The 17,488-nt window shown below is 35.3% G+C and overlaps 4 protein-coding genes across 4 annotated transcripts; 1 reads left to right on the top strand and 3 right to left on the bottom strand.

The window, feature by feature from the left end:
• Positions 1–144: 144 nt before the first annotated feature.
• LOC139885198 (uncharacterized calcium-binding protein At1g02270-like) lies at positions 145–6,847 on the bottom strand. The gene is made up of 10 exons (XM_071869137.1): positions 6,834–6,847; positions 2,018–2,234; positions 1,815–1,920; positions 1,509–1,729; positions 1,325–1,401; positions 1,116–1,224; positions 896–1,021; positions 666–776; positions 481–588; positions 145–399 (listed from the first exon to the last, which is right to left on the bottom strand). Exons 1-10 carry the CDS (start codon positions 6,845–6,847, stop codon positions 145–147), a joined length of 1,344 nt encoding a protein of 447 aa, XP_071725238.1.
• LOC139885199 (large ribosomal subunit protein uL6) lies at positions 3,604–4,706 on the top strand. The gene is made up of 3 exons (XM_071869138.1): positions 3,604–3,975; positions 4,374–4,496; positions 4,620–4,706. Exons 1-3 carry the CDS (start codon positions 3,604–3,606, stop codon positions 4,704–4,706), a joined length of 582 nt encoding a protein of 193 aa, XP_071725239.1.
• Positions 6,848–6,858: 11 nt separating the features above from the next.
• On the bottom strand, positions 6,859–8,504 carry LOC139885201 (UNC93-like protein 1). The gene is made up of 3 exons (XM_071869141.1): positions 7,312–8,504; positions 6,969–7,023; positions 6,859–6,903 (listed from the first exon to the last, which is right to left on the bottom strand). Exons 1-3 carry the CDS (start codon positions 8,502–8,504, stop codon positions 6,859–6,861), a joined length of 1,293 nt encoding a protein of 430 aa, XP_071725242.1.
• Positions 8,505–12,530: 4,026 nt separating this feature from the next.
• Positions 12,531–17,482, bottom strand: LOC139885195 (UNC93-like protein 1; the record flags this gene model as incomplete). The annotated part of the gene is made up of 7 exons (XM_071869135.1): positions 12,531–12,642; positions 12,824–12,887; positions 14,344–14,628; positions 14,689–14,846; positions 15,257–15,496; positions 16,353–16,577; positions 16,734–17,482. Coding segments are annotated over 7 exons (1,833 nt in total), but the record flags the coding sequence as incomplete, so codon positions are not given.
• Positions 17,483–17,488: the final 6 nt, after the last annotated feature.

The following is a 17,488-nucleotide window of genomic DNA, read 5'->3' as shown; positions in this document are numbered from 1 at the left end:
GATAAAGGCCCTGTGATGCAGAAAATGATTCTTTATCTTTGTTTTATTCATGTTGTATACATAGAAGCTCCTCTAAAATGGTGCTCTCACTTGACTACAAAAGGTGATGGCAACCAACCTACTATCTATGTACAATTTTTAATTTCAGGTTATGGAATCAGAGCATGGCATTCTAATTGGTGAGAAAACTACAGTTAGTCGTGCGTGGTCAGAAAGTGAATAATGTTCAGGCCATCTTCCTTTCTCCACCTCTTGAGGGAACAAAACTGCATTCTTCACACTGAATCCGATGGTTTGTTGTGCTGGAACTGCATTCTTCACATCATCGTCATCATCATCTTTTATTCCATTATATTCATCCCTCCGCTCCGATGATGACAGAGGATTCCAGATTTGCTGCTGCAAATCCGCACGATAGTAAACTAAGTACCAGACTCAGAACTTTAAAATGGAGACTGAGTGATTAATAAAAAAGAATACCTGAAATTCTCGGTAATCAAGAATGCCATTTCCATCCACATCCGCTTGCAGCCACAACTCATTTGTCTCTTGATCATTCAGTCCATGGCGATGGCCTGTTAAATTAAGCTGCAGAAACACCAAAAAAGTTTTATGTCACAACATTTTTGGTAGAATTTAAAGAAATTAAGATTTCCAATCAATACCTGTCGAAGTGCTTCACAGAAGTCATTGTATGTCACATAATCACCATCATTATCAGCTTTCAAGAAGGCAAATGCATCCTCTTCCCTGAGTGAAGCTCTCCTCAATAAATACTGGACATCACAAACCTCAGGATGAGAGATTGAAAACATTGCTAGATACTGTTTAAGTGCCTTAAAAATATTTTTAACGTGATATAGTGTTTTAGATTACAGAAGAGATAAAGCCTCACCTTGAACATGCCAAACACTGCTTCACTCCAACTGGTTTTTAGGAGTTTCCTGTATCTGTTAGGATTCAGAAGCCATATGAAATCAACACCACATATGTTCCCTCGATGATTCCTATGGCTCACCCACTGTACAAGGTTAAATAAGAACGAGCACCATGATAATATATTAGTATAAGCATTGGTTTCTTTTAGATAATACAGGTAAAGAAGATACACAGACCTTGTGTGCATCCGAATCAGTGTACCGATGAGCAGTGTCATAGGACGATACAAATCCTTGGGACCTTAGAAACTTGAAAATATGACCACGCTTGCTCCCATTCCAGTCTCTATTATATTTTAAGGAAAATAAATTACATATGAGTGCAGTTTAGCAACAAAACTCAATTATATTAAGTATAATATGCCCATTTCTTATAAGAGAGTTACCCGCAGAGTAAGATTGGTAATGGATTAAGTTTGTTCTCCTTCTGATATGATTCCACATACTGAAGAATCTTGTAGACCTGCATTGTAAAATGAGGAATCCGGTGGTTATGTAGGTAATCCGAAATTTGAGACGTATAGCATTTGCCCTTTCAGAATAATCAGGAAATTGAAGAAAAGAACTTACTTGACGAAGCCTGACGATACAAAGAGTGGAATCATGAGGAAATAACAAATGGGTGTTGACAATCAGAATCTCTCGATGAATATCATTGTTACGGCATTGCGAATAAGGGGCAAGTAATTCAACATGTAACAATTGAGCAACTCTGTCCCCAAAATCATTGAACAGCAACTCCCTATAATTGACGATTCTAAAGTAGTCCTTACGCACCGCAATCAACAATCCTATCAATTAAAAAACCCAAGCAATGGATTATGATCAAATAGGTGGCGTGCAGTTCAGATTTTGCGAAAGTTTTGAGATTTTTACCATCACCACGATTATTGGTTCGTCCAAGTTTAAAATTGAGATAACCAGCAGCAGTCAATCTCTTCTCATACAAATTAACAAGTTCCTCATTGCCTACCCAGAATTCCTTTAGCATGAAAAAAAAACCATATACATCATTAAGCATTCATTGTACACCATATATACACAATCCAATGACCCATATATAGAGAAAAAGGGATGACCTGAAGGCAGATAATGGAAGAACGTTCTCGCAACAAAGAATCGAGAATAGAATGATTCCTTGCTAGCCAATAGGCTTTGTAATCGCTCTCGCGGCAATTGTTGTGATTAATCCGTTTGTAAATTGGGGCTAAGATGTTGAAAGTTGTGCAAGTAATACAAGCCTCTTGTTGTTGTTGTTGTGATGATGATATTGCGTAACTTCCTATTTTCGAAACTCTTCTTCTTCCTCCTCCTCCTCCTTTCTTCTTCATCCTCTTCCTTAATAACACACAATCTATCTAGCCTTTTTCAAAAAATCTGATTAACTTGTAGATGTTTTGAATTCTATAATTTGGATGTTAATGATGGTTATGGAAGAATAAGACTTCTGTTTCTATCTTTGTTTGTAGTGGAATGGAATGTTAGTTGTTGGAGTCTGTTTCTTTTGGTTTGTTATTTATAAATATCCACCAACGAACGGCAACATTCCGTTTTTTTCGCGCCCTTCTCTTTTTTGTTTTCGTTTACTTATGTTTTTGACTCATCGTGACGCCTTTTCCCCAAAAATATCTTTTTCGGTAAATGTTGAATATCTAAATAACTTCATGACGAAATTCATAACCATAATTTATTTATTTTTAATCGATACAACCTCAATATTTAATTACAAAAAAAAATGATAAGTAATTAGAGACGAATATATGTTGAATCTAGAAGAGGATCAAGCTCTGTAAAATGCTGATTTCACGTCATAAAAACTCAGATATTCAAAATGGAGGAGACATGGATGGCCATATTTGTAATGACGGCGGGAACCTGTTTTCCGACTTTCGGCGAGGAATAAAGCTAACTTTATCCACTATTCTTATTCCACTAGTAGTCTAGTAGTATTACGAGAATGTACCTTACTCTATATAAAAGTAGTAGATTAGATCAGTAGTATAGCCATAGGACAGGTATGAGTAGGCCAATCACCGCCGTCCACTTACATTCCTCTCATCATTTTTCCCGTATCTATTCTTTATGGACGGCCATCTCTTTACTTTCTTGCATTGGATCATTGCATCTCTAAATTCTTAATATACTCGAAATTATATCATGACGATATTTGGTAAAGTCTTACTATAAAGAGAATATATACTCTATTTTATAAAATTTAGATAGATATTTGATAGTTCAATTTGCCCACGAATATAGCTTTAATAAAAAAGAAAAATAAATAAATCTTATTGTCTCGGAATAGAGCCTAATGCTAATTGGGCGTATTTTTGGGACAGAGAGATGCATGCATCACATTAAAAGTTGTTTACAATGTTATCAGGCTCCTAGTCCAGTCTAATCCAAGCAATTAGAAAAAAAGCCCATATCAAATTTACGGGCCTTAGAAAAAAATTTAAGCCCATTCGAGAGCAAGCCCGTTTCTCTCTCTCTCTCTACAACCAAATCAGTGCTTAGGGTTTTTAGATGTGTAGTCATATTAATAGTCGGCTTCTTCATCATATAAATTCCATTTGTTCAAAAGTGTGTTCTTAGTTTGTTTAGGGTTTTTTGGTTGCTTGGCCGCTTAGGAGGAGGGAAGGAGAAAGAAAGAAAGACTAGAGGAAAAATGAAGCTCATTCTGTCTTCCGAGACCATGGACATCCCAGAGGGAGTCAAGATCAAAGTGAATGCTAAGGTGATCGAGGTCGAAGGACCACGTGGCAAGCTCGTTCGTAGCTTCAAGCATCTGAATCTCGATTTCCATCTCATCACCGAGGAAGATGGTCAGAGAAAGCTGAAGATCGAGTCCTGGTTCGGAACTCGCAAGACTAGCGCCGCCATTAGGACTGCGCTCAGCCACGTCGAGAATCTGATCACAGGTGTCACCAAGGGATATCGTTACAAGATGAGGTTTGTGTATGCTCACTTTCCCATCAACGCCTCGATCACTAACAACAACGCTGGGATTGAAATCAGGAACTTCCTTGGCGAGAAGAAGGTTCGATTATAATTCTCTCTAATTCGATTGTGTTCATTTCTCGATTGTCGGATCTTATGAATTGCTGCATCTTCAATTTTTAGTTATGTTGAGATTGGTGGAAGAATTATGATCTCATCGTGTTGTCTTATGTTGTTTGAACAACCTGATTACATTTCAATCAATTGTCACTTTGCTGCTTTTATATCACTATACTGTTATTGGTTCTAATTGTGCCAGAGTGAATGTGTATCTTTCAATTTAGTTCTCACTAGGTTGAGTTATGATTAGACTTGAGTTGTTCATGTAGATTAGTTATATCCTCCTTGTCTCAAAATCATTGCCTTATTCTTAGTGATTTCAACAGAAAAAGGAGATACTTTGAACTGCTTGATTTGTATCCTGTGTTTCTTTATCAGGTCAGGAAGGTCGATATGCTTGAGGGGGTCACTATTTTGCGATCTGAGAAGGTTAAGGATGAGCTTGTTCTGGATGGAAATGATATTGAGCTTGTTTCAAGGTCCTGTGCTTTGATTAACCAGGTAATCTTAAGTTTCTAATTTGTACAACTTTTTCTTATTGTTATTTCATTTTTACCTTTGTACGCTTGTAATCTTATTTCTGCGTCCTAGCATTTTACTGATAGAGTGCTTTTGTTGATTCAGAAATGCCATGTCAAGAACAAAGATATCAGGAAGTTCCTTGACGGTATCTATGTCAGCGAGAAGGGAACCATTGAACAAGAAGAATGAAATCCAGGCTTTCTAGATTAGTTTCTTTATCAATGGCATTTTGGCTGGCTGTTTCTTTACTTCAGAGTCTATGTTGGCACTTTTCAAAAGCTTGTTTGGTTTTGGATATTCAATTTTGTGTTATGAATTTTAGTTTCAAGCGAATTGGATTGTCTCAGTTTCAAACGAATAGGCATAATGACTGTAATGACCTTTTTTTATTTTGCATCCTTTGCCCATTTTCTCAGTTCAACTAGTACTTGTCTGCTTCTGTCTGAAAAAAATCCTAAACTGCAGAATCACAAAGTTAAGTTGCTAGGTATTGCCAAGCTTTCTATCAAACTGCCAATTGATATCGAAACTAGAATTGATAATATAAGCTGGCAATGGCATAATGTTAAACTGACTTGGTTTTGTTCTTATCTGAATGATAAGTCGGTAAAGTAAATAGTTAATGGTTAAAGATATGGAATTCCTAATTCCAAGGGTTGTCACAACAGTCCTACCATAAAACTGATTTTGCCAGGGAATGGTAGTTGGCCATTGAAACTAAAATCGACAGCCTAACATTTTCCTAGACACATAATTTCTCCTACATATCAGAAACTTACCCCTCTTATATCACCCCTATACATTTCGTAACATTTCATCAGCAACCTAACCTCAATTTTGAGATAATAACAAGTTTGTGGCTTCCACCTCCAACACTCGCTCATCCTTCCAAATTTTTTGTTTACAGAAATAATGGGAGCCTGTGCGAGTAAACCTAAGGACATTGACTCTGAGGCCGTTCCAAGAAAGCAGAATCCCATCCCCATCGTCAAGAAAACCGAGGATGAGAACGTTGCTAAGGTGTGCATATTTATATCCGTGGACCTATATATACTTTCATTTTAACTGAGTTATCTGATTAACTTTTGGTTTTGAAAATTTGCAGGAATCTAATAATGGAGGTGGTATCCAAAACAAAGCACCTTTGATAGATCTTTCTGAGATTACAGAGGAAATTAAAGAAACAACACCCGAGTCTAAGCCTGTTTCAGTTGACGTGGAACCCAAGGTTGTGGTAGTAGAGGATAAGGTTGAATTGGGAGAAGAAATCAAAGAGAAGGAAGTTGATCTTCTGGAAGCAACCGAGAAGAAGGTTGAAGTTGTTGTTGTGGCTCCAAAGAAGGATGAAGAATCTACTGTTGCTCCTTTGGAACCAACAACGGAAAAGGCTGAAGTCGTCGTTGCAACTCCAACAGCTGTTGAGACCAAACTTGTTGTTACGACCAAGAAGGCTGCTGCCCCTGTCGAAACAAAAACAGAAAAGGTCGAAGAAGTTGTTGCCCCTTCAGAAGAGGCAACAACCAAGGTTGAAGTCGTTGCCGCCCCTTTAGAAATGGCAACACCCGTTGTTGAAGTAGCTGCAGCCACTTCCAAGGCAGCAACGAAAAAGTCTGAAGTTGAAGTAGCTGCAACCAAAGACGACGATCCAAAGGAAACAGTTGACAAGGTTGAGGAGGTTGTTGACACAAGGGAGAAGAAAGAGCATATAGAAGAGAAAGAAGAAGACAAGAAACCAAATGCCGCCATTAGTGTAAGTTCAAACCAACCAAAAACTGAGGATGCGCCTCTTGTTTCCCTCTAAGTACAATGCAATTAACTTGTATTCCCACTATATGTACCATATGGTTGCACCATTATGAACGTTTTCTGAGTTTGTAGTTTTGCAAATAAATCTTATGAAATATCCATTATACTACAAACATTAACATACCCTCAGGTCATCAAGTCCAACTTGGAATTATAATTTCATTTATGGCGCTGCCTGTTACATAAATTTTGATATTCTTTTTTTAATTAATTCATGGAGTAGGAGTTTAGAATGCAACTGTGTTTCTCCTGATAAATGCCAATGCTAACCAATGATAATGACAATGCAACAACGTTATCAACAACAAAACATACTGCATTTCTTAATAACATAACAAAAGAAAGATGGGACAAAAATTACCTACAATTAGAAAACATGACATTGACCTCATATCAACATACAGGTGATAGTTTAGGTTTTGACATTTTCCTCTAGAAGGACAATAATACAGGATAAGATAACTTTTGGCAAGACTTATATTATACGGAGAGTCATCAAGAAAGCGCAACCTCTTTCTTATCATCAGATTCCTTGTCATCTTTTACAGCCAAGAAGACGAGAAGCAGCAACATTGGGTAGCTAATAGTTGTCAATGACCAATTGACAATCAATTGCGACAAAAATGAAACTTTTCTTGTATCAACTTGCCAAGCTACTGCTGCTCCTGCACTTTGCACTCCCTTGTAAAATCCACTATACCTGCAATTAATTAAAAATTAAACAAATTACTTATCAACACACTAATTGTTAAAAGTGGAATTAAAATGCAGATTTTACTTGTGCAAAAAGCTACCCATTACTGATCAAAGTTGAGTAATTTCCTACAGAGAGAATGTTTGGCAGAAAAATAGGCGATAAACCAAAAAGCCAAAGCAGCTTTTGATACTTTTCTGCCAACCTTTGGCCCCCTAAATCATCTTACTTGTGGAAAAAGCTATCCTTTACAATTGATGGAATTAAAGAAAAGGGAATAAAACTTGAACTGACCTGGCTAGAATCTCGGAATCATCAGCCAATGCTCCAATGACCCAGTAAACCATGCTTTGAAACATGGCATCTAATAAACCATAACTGAAATACAGTACAAACGGACCTGCAAAATCCGACCCGGATTCCTTAAAATCCAATTTCACATCAGGAACATCATGACGCGAATAAGTAAGTTGATTTGCAAGACCACCGGCCCAAATTCCTGTCCCGAGCAAAGCAACAACTCCGATTCCAACAAAACCTCTCATCCGACGACTTTTGAAGCTAAAATCCAATACATAGCCAATTCCGATCGAACCGATCATCTGAGCTCCCCAATAGAACACATTGTTGAGTCCTCTTGTCCTCAAATTAAAGATTGCGCCATTCACATTGTTGAATTGATAGCTGTAGAAGAAATTGCTCGCCCAAGCAGCTGGGACTATAAGCAACATTTTCCAATTGGCGAACAGTTTCAGAATCTCCACTGCCTCAATAGATGGACTCGAGTATTTTACTCGAGTGCATCTACTTCCGTCGTCACGTATAACCTTGCTGGGCGGAAGAATGGCCAGAGAAATGACAGTTCCGGCCGACATAAAGCACATGAATCCGATATAAGTTCCGTCATTGACAGAAACAGCTTTCGTCCTGTTATAATTAAGAATGAAAGGAATGAGTCCACCAATGACACCACCCATGTTAAAAATACTCCAAAATAAGGAGATATAAGTCCCTTTCCGATTCGCTGGCGGGTAAGATGTCATAATCGCACCTTGACCCGCCCATAAGAGACCCGCCCCGACTCCGAGGAGAGCTCCGGCGACAATCGCGAAAGCCTGCTTTTGGTAGTGGTTGTAGTAGAGGAAAGAGCCGGCGTAGAGGACATAAGTGCTGCAACCGGCGAAGAGTGTCAGGTGGGGTCCAAGGATGTTGTAGATTCCGCCGCCGAGGATCCCGAAGACGGCAAAGGTGGTATAGAGGGCGGTGTTGGCGTTGTTTGCGGCGGTGTCGTCGACCTGACCACCACCGCCCATCCCGGATAAGGCGTTGAACATTCCAGGACAGCAGAAGCAGACAAGACCGATGAGGCTGACTTGGACTAGTGGAGAGTTGTAACGGAATCTTGAATTTGGGATGGAGACTCCATTCTCAATCTCCTTCTCTGTATTTTTCTTTACAGTGAAGTCGTCCTCTGCTTGGGTCCCCATTGATGAATTGATCAGAGAGTGACCGATTTTCTTTTTGAACAATATAAATTGTTTGCAGAGACAGAGAGAAAGAGAGAGAGAAGGGATTTCGGTGTTCCAAAAGATAAGTAGAGGACTCGGTTTATATGGATTCTTGGAATCACGAAAAAACTTACATCTGCTTTTTGTTTTTTTAAATAAACATTTAATTTTGGATCAGAATTGATGGAATATTCAAAGTAATTATTTTTATAACCTTTTTTGTTATTATATTGGCTAAACCAAATTTTTGTCCTTATAATTTTTATATCTCGTCTCAAATAATCTTTATTCATAATAATAACATAATTTAATCTCCATATTTATTATATGAGATGAAATTAGCCATTCAACGCCAACGCGGTTAAATTCATCTGACATATATTAGAGCATAGCTGACAAACCAAACCGATAAAACATTGCACGAGCTTAAACATTATACGTTTAATGATTTATTGGTTTCATTTTCCAACTAGACTCCATGTCAGTTGAATTCAACTGTGTTAGAATTAAAGGTCCAATTTTGTCTTATATATTCTTTTATTTTTATAGATCGGGGTTATTGAGATGAGATACAGAAACAATAAAGACCAAACATATAGTTTGACCTTATTATATTTAAATTTCTTATACAGTTATATATGTACTGTAGAGAAAATTTAACTAGATGAGTTTCATTACAAAAGGAATTTAACAACATCTCAGAATTGAAGTAACAAAAGGAATTAACTAGTAATATAACTATTCTATAGTTATCTAAAAAAAAAAAAACTATAGTTATTCTAGAAAACTGTATTTTATACCTTTTTTAAAAAATATATAAGGAAAATATCTTTTTATTTCGAATCGAATAAAAATATCCCTCTTAGATAATTACGTTAAACAAAAATATCTTTTTGCCGTTAAAAATTGCCACATGGTACAACTTTCCGTTAAATCATTTAGGTGACATATCGGACCAATCTAAACATGACATGTATCATATGAGGTGTAAAAAATTGTCACGTGTCACTAATAATGCCATCTCATTTGACATGGATAGACTGATTCAAACCAATTCGGTCTAGAATATTATTTTTAATTAATTAATTTTTTAATATTAATTTTTTAATTTTCAAAGTATTATTATTTTTTATATTTTACTTTTTAAGATTATTATTTTTTAATTATTAAATTTAACCTTTTTAAATTAATTTTCACTAATTAATTTAGTTTTCATTATTAAATTTATCTTTTTTTATTCTTTAAAATTATTACTTTATTATTTTGCATATTTTATTAATTAATTTAATTTTTTTTTAATAAATTCATTATTTATAAATTAAATTTGTTTACTAAATTTAACTTTTAACTTTTATTTATATAGAAATTAATAAAAGAAAATTTTTAAAATATATAAACTAAAAATAATTTTAAAAACAAAGAAAAAAGTAAATTAAATTAAATTAAATTACTGAATGAAAAAATTTTAAAAATATTTTTTTTAAAATAATTTAAAACAATAATATTTTAAACCGGACCGAACCAGTTTGGTTCGATCCTGAACGGGTTTGAACCGGTCTGGTTCGAATTTGAACCGAATCAATCTTTCCACGTCAAATGAGGAGGCATTGTTAGCGACACATGGTAATTTTTTTACACTTCATATGACACGTGTCATGTTTAGATTGGTCCAATATGCCATCTAAAATAAATTAATAGAAAATTGTGCCATCTAACAATTTTTAATAATAGAAGAATATTTTTATTTAACGTAATCATCTAAAAGTAGTATTTTCTTTCGATTCAAAATAAAAGAGATATTTTTCTTGTGATTGTAAAAAGAAAATGAAGGAATATAAAGTACAGTTTTCTCACAGTTGTGAGGACACTATGAGTTTTTTTTTAATTCAAGGACACTATGATTTAAATGGAAGTTGAAATACTGTATAATACTTATTTTTTTTCTGAAGTAACTGTATAATATTTTTAGTATTTTCTAGGCAACTTGAATCTTTTATATAATAAATAAATAATAACAATAATAATAATAAGTCCGTTTCATATTTATTTCACGCGCGAATCTGCACAAATAATCAAATGGTCGAGTGATAGATGTAACTGGTAAGGAACGGCAGAGATTACAAAAGTTGACAGATAGATGAAGATGAGATGAAATCGGACAAAAATATGAGTTAAGAATCGGCCGGCTTGCCGGCTAATCACTCGATCCAATTTTATACTTACTGTAAATCACTTGTGTTGACCAAAAGATTAATTAATTAATTATTCAGTGAGTCTTAAAGTCGGTGTCATTAGTTCGAACGCGTCAAACATAAGAACACGATCAATTGAGCCAAACTATGCTTTATTATTTGGTGCGCAGTGCAGATAAAAGCTTGAAAAAGGCTTTCTTTCAATCATCGGATCTCTTTTGAGTTGGAGTATAAAACTAAACTAAACGCATAGTTTAGTTGACTTCCTAATGCTAGCTGGACCCACTTCCCGGGACTTCCAAGTTCTCAAATAAAGTCTTGTGTGTGTGGCCACGATATTTCTTTGTTATGTTAGAATCATTTTTGACGGGAAAAAATAGGAACAACTGGCGTTGTTAGAATACCATGATTTTATATGATGTTAGTATTGCTGTATTTGTATTAGATTACATAATAGCCAGGCTATCCTTAGCTTAGGCGATAAATTTGTTGGGAACAATGTTAGGAAACGAATAATATTATTAAAAATTACAGTAATGTTTTTGTTGGAAATTGTTTAACAGTTGTCAACTACATCTCGACAAGAAACTTAACTAAATGGGGAAAAAAATTGACACAAAATTGGAAATTTAGAATCTGACTTAAATTGTGAAAGTTAAAAATTAAAATATTAATATAGAATTTAAAAAAATGGTGAATTTACTACCACCGAATCTAATTAATTATCATATTTTCTATACAATTTACATAAAAAATATGACAATTTATTAAAGACAGTAATGTTTCCACACTATCATTTATGCCAAAAAAAAAAAAAAAAGAAAAAGAATTATGCGCAAGATTCGAAGACATTAGCATGGAGGAGCATGGGACGGGAGGACTTGTTATTAAGGGAGGACTTTCTAAAAGTGAAAGGAGGTATTAATAACTCCATAAATATATACTTATTCCGTCCCAAATTAGATGCTAAGAGATTTTATATAAATTAAAAAAAAAAAATTTAGTTTACTTTTTAATATTATGTAATTATATAGATTAAAAAAATTTCATGGGATATGTGAGTGAAATTGGTGAGAGAGAGTACATGAAAATATGAAGGTGAAGATGGTAAAAATGGTGAGGATATAATGGAAAAACATAATTAATTTTCTTTAAACTTGTCAAAATTGGCATATAATTTGGGACAAAAAATTATATTTATATTAACACCTAATTTGAGACAGAAAAAATAATATTTTATATTTTTAAATTTATATGGACATATAACTAGTCAATGAAAAATAGTTTACATGTTTGGCAAAATGATAGATAAGATGATTAAATTGAATGGTTTATAATTTGTATCTTTATATAAATTGCAGACAATCCATTCAAATGTATAAGTAATGATATCACTCAATTGCAATCAGTTTGTTTAGGGACAGTTTGAATTCACTTCTACTTTTAATTCTTTTGGTGTAAAGTGGACTTTGGCGAAAAGAAGTTATGAAGTAACTTTTTGTTGAAAATCAGGAATTGTGTTTGGCAATTTATGTTGAAAATATACTTTTATATGATTTCATGATTGATAAATTTAATCAAATAATATAAAAATACAAAACTATTCTGTATGTAATTTGGGCAGCCGCAAATAAATCAACACTCGGAGAGTATTGATCAATTCCAACGTACTAAAAACAAGTTAAAAGAAGCATTCCTAATCCTAATTTATCATTAAAGTTATTCAATCTTGTCGAACAATAACGTATAAAATGTAACAATCCCAACATGGGAGCCTACAAAATTATCGGTTGTAGCTCAATAATTCACAACACTAAATGGTGGAGAAAACTTTGTAGTCTCTTCCCTTGTAGATATCATCAAGTATTTGTTCACTCGACTTCAATGAAGCGCGTGAGCATATCTCATGACGCCTTGCATCTTCTCTTCAAATACAAAAAAAATTATGTTGTCATAGAGGTTTGGATGTTCGAAACCTATACAAGACAGTAGCATGACACTACAGGAAAATGTCCCATCAAGGAGGGTGATTGACCAAACAAGTATGCATACATGACATGTGATTGTTAAGTATACACGGGAAAAAAAGAAAAGTATTTGACGTACCTGAAGTAAACTTGTGGAATCATCAAGGCAAGCAAATATGGATTATTAACCCCTAGTAGATATCCTGCAGCCACATGCATACAACTTAGCCAAACAAAAAAATAAATGCTTTTGATACGGTCTACTTGCTAATTAATAAACACTTTCGGTATGCTATGCTGGCTACACAAAGGATTAGTAAATCCTTTGTTTGTACATATCAACAAAACAAGTATCAGACTTTGCACATAATGAAAATTACTATCTAGTGCACACCCAAAAGACTTGACATTTCATGCTAGTCTAAGGGAAGGACGCTTACCTCAAATTACTGAACTAATATTAATATCAAATTATCAATGGTTTGGATGACGAAGAGCAGCAAGAATTGATCCATGAAATATGTGAGAAACAAGTACTGACAAGGGAATCTCAGATCAACATATATCTCAGATCAACAAATTTAGCAGCAGCCTGATTTCCACTTGTCCTCGAATCGAAGACATCATATTTATCTCAAGCACAGATGCACTTATCTAACAATTCACAAACGTTGGTTCTGAATCACTAGAAAAATAAAGTTCCACTTAACAGAGGGGTTATAGTTAGACAACCACTACAAACCATAAAATTTACCAACAACAAGTACTTCAATATAGTTATATGATAAGATGGGAGATTTAAATTTAATATTCATGCATATAGTGAACTTGTCAGATTGAGGCTGGTCCTCGTATCCAATACGGGGAACCCATTGGAAACCTTCAACTAATCGATCTAACAGCTTAACATGACACAATTTTCACAACAATTCCAGCGACCAATAGAACCTAATTTCTCATCTATCAAAACACACACAGATGGTAAAATTAGCACAAAATAAGAAGAGAGCTATGACGAGTATAGAAAAATATATAGAGAAGGCTTTTGATTACAGAATTCAAGAGAGTTGATGTTGTCGAAGAGTGAGCGAGGTGTCGAGTCTTCGGTCGAGAGAGATGCTCTGGATCGTAGAGAGAGAGAGAGAGCGCACAAATAACCTTTTTTGCCTTTTTTTCAAACACACGAATCAGTTATGAAAATTATCAAGGGTAAAATGGACTTAAGTCTTAATTGAATCGAGGATATTTACGTCCATCCATATGTATTTCAATTAAAGTACTTTGGAGTTACTTCTCAAAATTTCACTTCTCGTCGATGAACATTTTATGAAGGTTGACGTTTTTAATAATGCCAAACGCACTTTTACTTTACATAAAAGCAAAAGTACCGCCCAAAAGTGAAAACAAACGGGCCTTTAGTCACTTGATTGACAAAAGCTCTAGGTGATATGCTTATCAGTGTATAGCAGGATGTTAAATAAATATGTGGGACCTTTATTTGGATATTTACCGGCAGTTATTGCCACTATCATTAGTATTTTTATTTTTATGAATAACAGAGATTTCATTACTACAAAGTCCAACCAAACCAAAGAAAGGGTAATCGTCCTAACTCATAAGATTTTTAATTCGCTAAATAATGAGCTATCTGATTACAACCTCTCGGTACATATACAAAATGGCACGAAAGAAAATTTGTAGCAAACTGTTTAATACTACAAATCAGCTCCCTGCAAATCAAAAAACTCAAGCTATTGCTATTAATATCATTGACAACCATAAGAGAATCAGATTCAAATATAGCTTGAGTGATGCCATGAGAAGAAGCAAGTGTAATCTCCATTAAAAGAGCTGACGCTTCAGCAAAAGCAATATCAGGAAAACCTGGTTGGAATGAAGACTGGCAAACCAGAGTGTTCCCGGATGAATCTCTAATAATAGCTCCTAAGCCAATCATCCCAGTTTCTCAAAAAATAGCTGCATCACAATTGATTTTCCAATAACCTTGGTTCGGGGGAAGCCAACGATTTGTTCTTTGGGGATGGATGGTCGAGACCTCTTGGACGAAAGCAGTGGCCTGCAAAAAATCAGCCTGAAACCTTCTGGCTGCGATCAGGGAAGCTGATGGTAGAGTGCAGATTCCATCGGCTCTAGCTTTGTTTCTATTTTTTCAAATTGTCCATAGCATCACGTTAAGAAAATCCCATTTCGAAGGCTCGATAGATTGATGCATACAGAAGTACCAGGAGAAAAAAGATTCGTTAACCCAAGCATCGACATTATGATCCGTGAAAACCAGCTTCCAAATGTGAATCGACCAAGGACAATATAGAAACAAATGGGCAATATTTTCAACATCATTTCCACATACCGGGCACGAAATATCAGGACATATACCTCTCTTAACTAGATTATGTCTTGTTGCTAAGCTTTCATGTCCCACCCTCCAAAGAAAGAGTTTAATCTTTGGAATTACTCTAACATTCCATATTAAACGCCAAAAGAATGGAAAAGGAGTTCTTACATTGATTGGCGATAAGAGGTCTAGAGCCACATAGTAACAACTCCTAACTGTGAAAATGTTGTTCTTTGTCCCCTTCCAGGCAAAAGGTCGGGCTGTGACAGCGAAATGGGTACTCGGAGAATTTGCAGGGCTAATTCTCTAATGAATAAGGAGAAAATACGAGCAGAATTCCAGCAGCCATTAACATGGTCGATAATTTGCGAAACCCAACCGATGCTTCTACTTCTCAGAGTATCAACAATCCCTGGCGAGAAATTATGGTTTGGAAGCCAATGGTCCTCAATGATCCTGATATTGCGTGGTCCTCATTAGTATTATTTGTCACAATAAAAAATGCCACAATGTATTATGTATCAGTACAATTTAAGCACATTTCTACAAACATTTCTACAAGGTACTTGTTATTCTAAACAAAAAATAAACATGAATAAAATCTTATATACCCCTCCCTCATATATAGTACTAGCCTTAAGAGAGTCTTTTTAATAGATCAGCAACAAAAGTTAGATCCTTTTTTTTTTTTTATTTCTTGGTGGGAGCTTTGTGCGAAACTTTTGTGTTGAGAGATCGATAAACTAGTAAAAGAATGCTCGCAATTAGACTTAGCTAACTAGGATTATTCAAAAAGATAACGATCACTTGTGCGACATATTCGATGTCTAAAGCAAATTGTAAATAATAATAATATATATATATTCAAAAGGAGCTAACTGTAAATGATCAGTAATGCTTATACTCCATAAACCGGATCAAATCGATTTAATTACCATAAAGCTTTGCATAAGTATCAACCATCCACCAAAGTAGTTTATTCTACACCCCTCATCTTCCAATGTCCCTCTCACACTAAACACAACGAAAATGGTGGACGTTGCACAATTTATATGTCAATACCAGAAAAGCAACTAAGCTAGACTCTTCGAATACAATGCTTGGCATTGGTATCTTTAGTGTCAACAATATCGTAATTTAGCTAGTAACGAGATATCCAAATCACTAAGAAACCGAGAGTTCGCCCGACAATCGCATGGTTTTGTAAGCTTAATTTGGGACTCGCTGCTCGAATTCCGTCAGGCGGTGAATAGAAGTGTCAATAGCAGCAACCAACTATGTTGAAATGTCGCCAAATTAATAAACCTAACACGGAAAGTTTTCTTTTGGCAACGGAAGAGAAACTTGTTTATCGTCACCGGACGGTTCCTTGTCATCTTTTACAGCCAAGTAGACAAGAAGCATCAACATTGGGTAGCTAATAGTTATAAGTGACCAACTCACAATCAATTGTGACAAAAATGATACTTTTCTGGTATCAACCTGCCAAGCAACAGCTGCTCCTGCACTTTGCACTCCCCTGTAAAAGCCACTGTACCTGTAATAATAAATAAATAAAAGAAAGCAGAATTTGTAAATTACTAGTAATTGCTATAAAAGGGAAAAAAATGCAGAAATTACTAATTCAGAATTAATTTGCTATCTTATACTTTTGTTAGGAATTAAAATAAAAGGAATGAAGTTTGAAACTAACCTGCTAAGAATCTCAGAATCATCAGCCAATGCTCCAATGACCCAATAAACCATACTTTGAAACATGGCATCTAGTAAACCATAACTGAAATACAATACAAAAGGACCCGCAAAATCCGACCAGGAATCCTTAAAATCCAGTTTCACTTCAGGAATATTATCGCGTGAGTAGGTTAGTTGACTTGCTAGTCCACCAACCCAAATCCCAGTCCCGAGTAAAGCAACAACTCCAATTCCTACAAAACCTCTCATCCTACGACTCTTAAAGCTAAAATCCAATACATAGCCAATTCCTATCGAACCTATCATCTGAGCTCCGAAATAGAACACATTGTTCAATCCTCTCGTCCTCATGTTGAAAATCACACCATTCACATTGTTAAATAGGTAGCTATAGAAAAAATTGCTAGCCCAAGCAGCAGGGAAAATTAGCAGCATCTTCCAATTTGTAAACAATTTCAAAATCTCCATTGCTTCTGTAGGTGCACTTGGATATTTTATCCGTGTGCATCTACTGCCATCGTCACGGACAACTTTGTCTGGCGGCAGAATGCCGAGGGAGATTACAGTCCCTGCTGACATAAAGCACATGTAAGCGATATAAGTGCCGTCATTGACGCAAACGGCTTCAGTTCTATTGTAATTTAGAATAAAAGGAATTAGGCCTCCTGTCACGCCACCCATATTAAAAATACTCCAAAAGATAGAGATATAAGTCCCTTTCCTATTTGCCGGCGGATAAGATGTCATGATGGC

Source organism: Rutidosis leptorrhynchoides, unplaced genomic scaffold, assembly GCF_046630445.1.
Source record: "Rutidosis leptorrhynchoides isolate AG116_Rl617_1_P2 unplaced genomic scaffold, CSIRO_AGI_Rlap_v1 contig87, whole genome shotgun sequence".
NCBI classification, from domain to species: domain Eukaryota; kingdom Viridiplantae; phylum Streptophyta; class Magnoliopsida; order Asterales; family Asteraceae; genus Rutidosis; species Rutidosis leptorrhynchoides.
Note: the sequence above shows the minus strand (reverse complement) of the source record. Positions and strands in the feature narration are given on the sequence as shown.

Excerpts from the sequence above, each read along its gene's own strand:
- LOC139885199 (XM_071869138.1), top strand. The coding sequence starts at position 3,604 with ATGAAGCTCATTCTGTCTTCCGAGACCATGGACATCCCAGAGGGAGTC. Across the intron at positions 3,976-4,373 it reads ACTTCCTTGGCGAGAAGAAG|GTCAGGAAGGTCGATATGCT; the intron begins GTTCGATTATAA and ends TTTCTTTATCAG. Across the intron at positions 4,497-4,619 it reads CCTGTGCTTTGATTAACCAG|AAATGCCATGTCAAGAACAA; the intron begins GTAATCTTAAGT and ends TTGTTGATTCAG.
- LOC139885198 (XM_071869137.1), bottom strand. Across the intron at positions 1,022-1,115 it reads CTGATTCGGATGCACACAAG|TGGGTGAGCCATAGGAATCA; the intron begins GTCTGTGTATCT and ends AACCTTGTACAG. Across the intron at positions 777-895 it reads CAGTGTTTGGCATGTTCAAG|TATTTATTGAGGAGAGCTTC; the intron begins GTGAGGCTTTAT and ends TGTGATGTCCAG.
- LOC139885201 (XM_071869141.1), bottom strand. The coding sequence starts at position 8,504 with ATGGGGACCCAAGCAGAGGACGACTTCACTGTAAAGAAAAATACAGAG. Across the intron at positions 7,024-7,311 it reads GATTCCGAGATTCTAGCCAG|GTATAGTGGATTTTACAAGG; the intron begins GTCAGTTCAAGT and ends AATTAATTGCAG. Across the intron at positions 6,904-6,968 it reads GAGCAGCAGTAGCTTGGCAA|CTACCCAATGTTGCTGCTTC; the intron begins GTTGATACAAGA and ends GACAACTATTAG.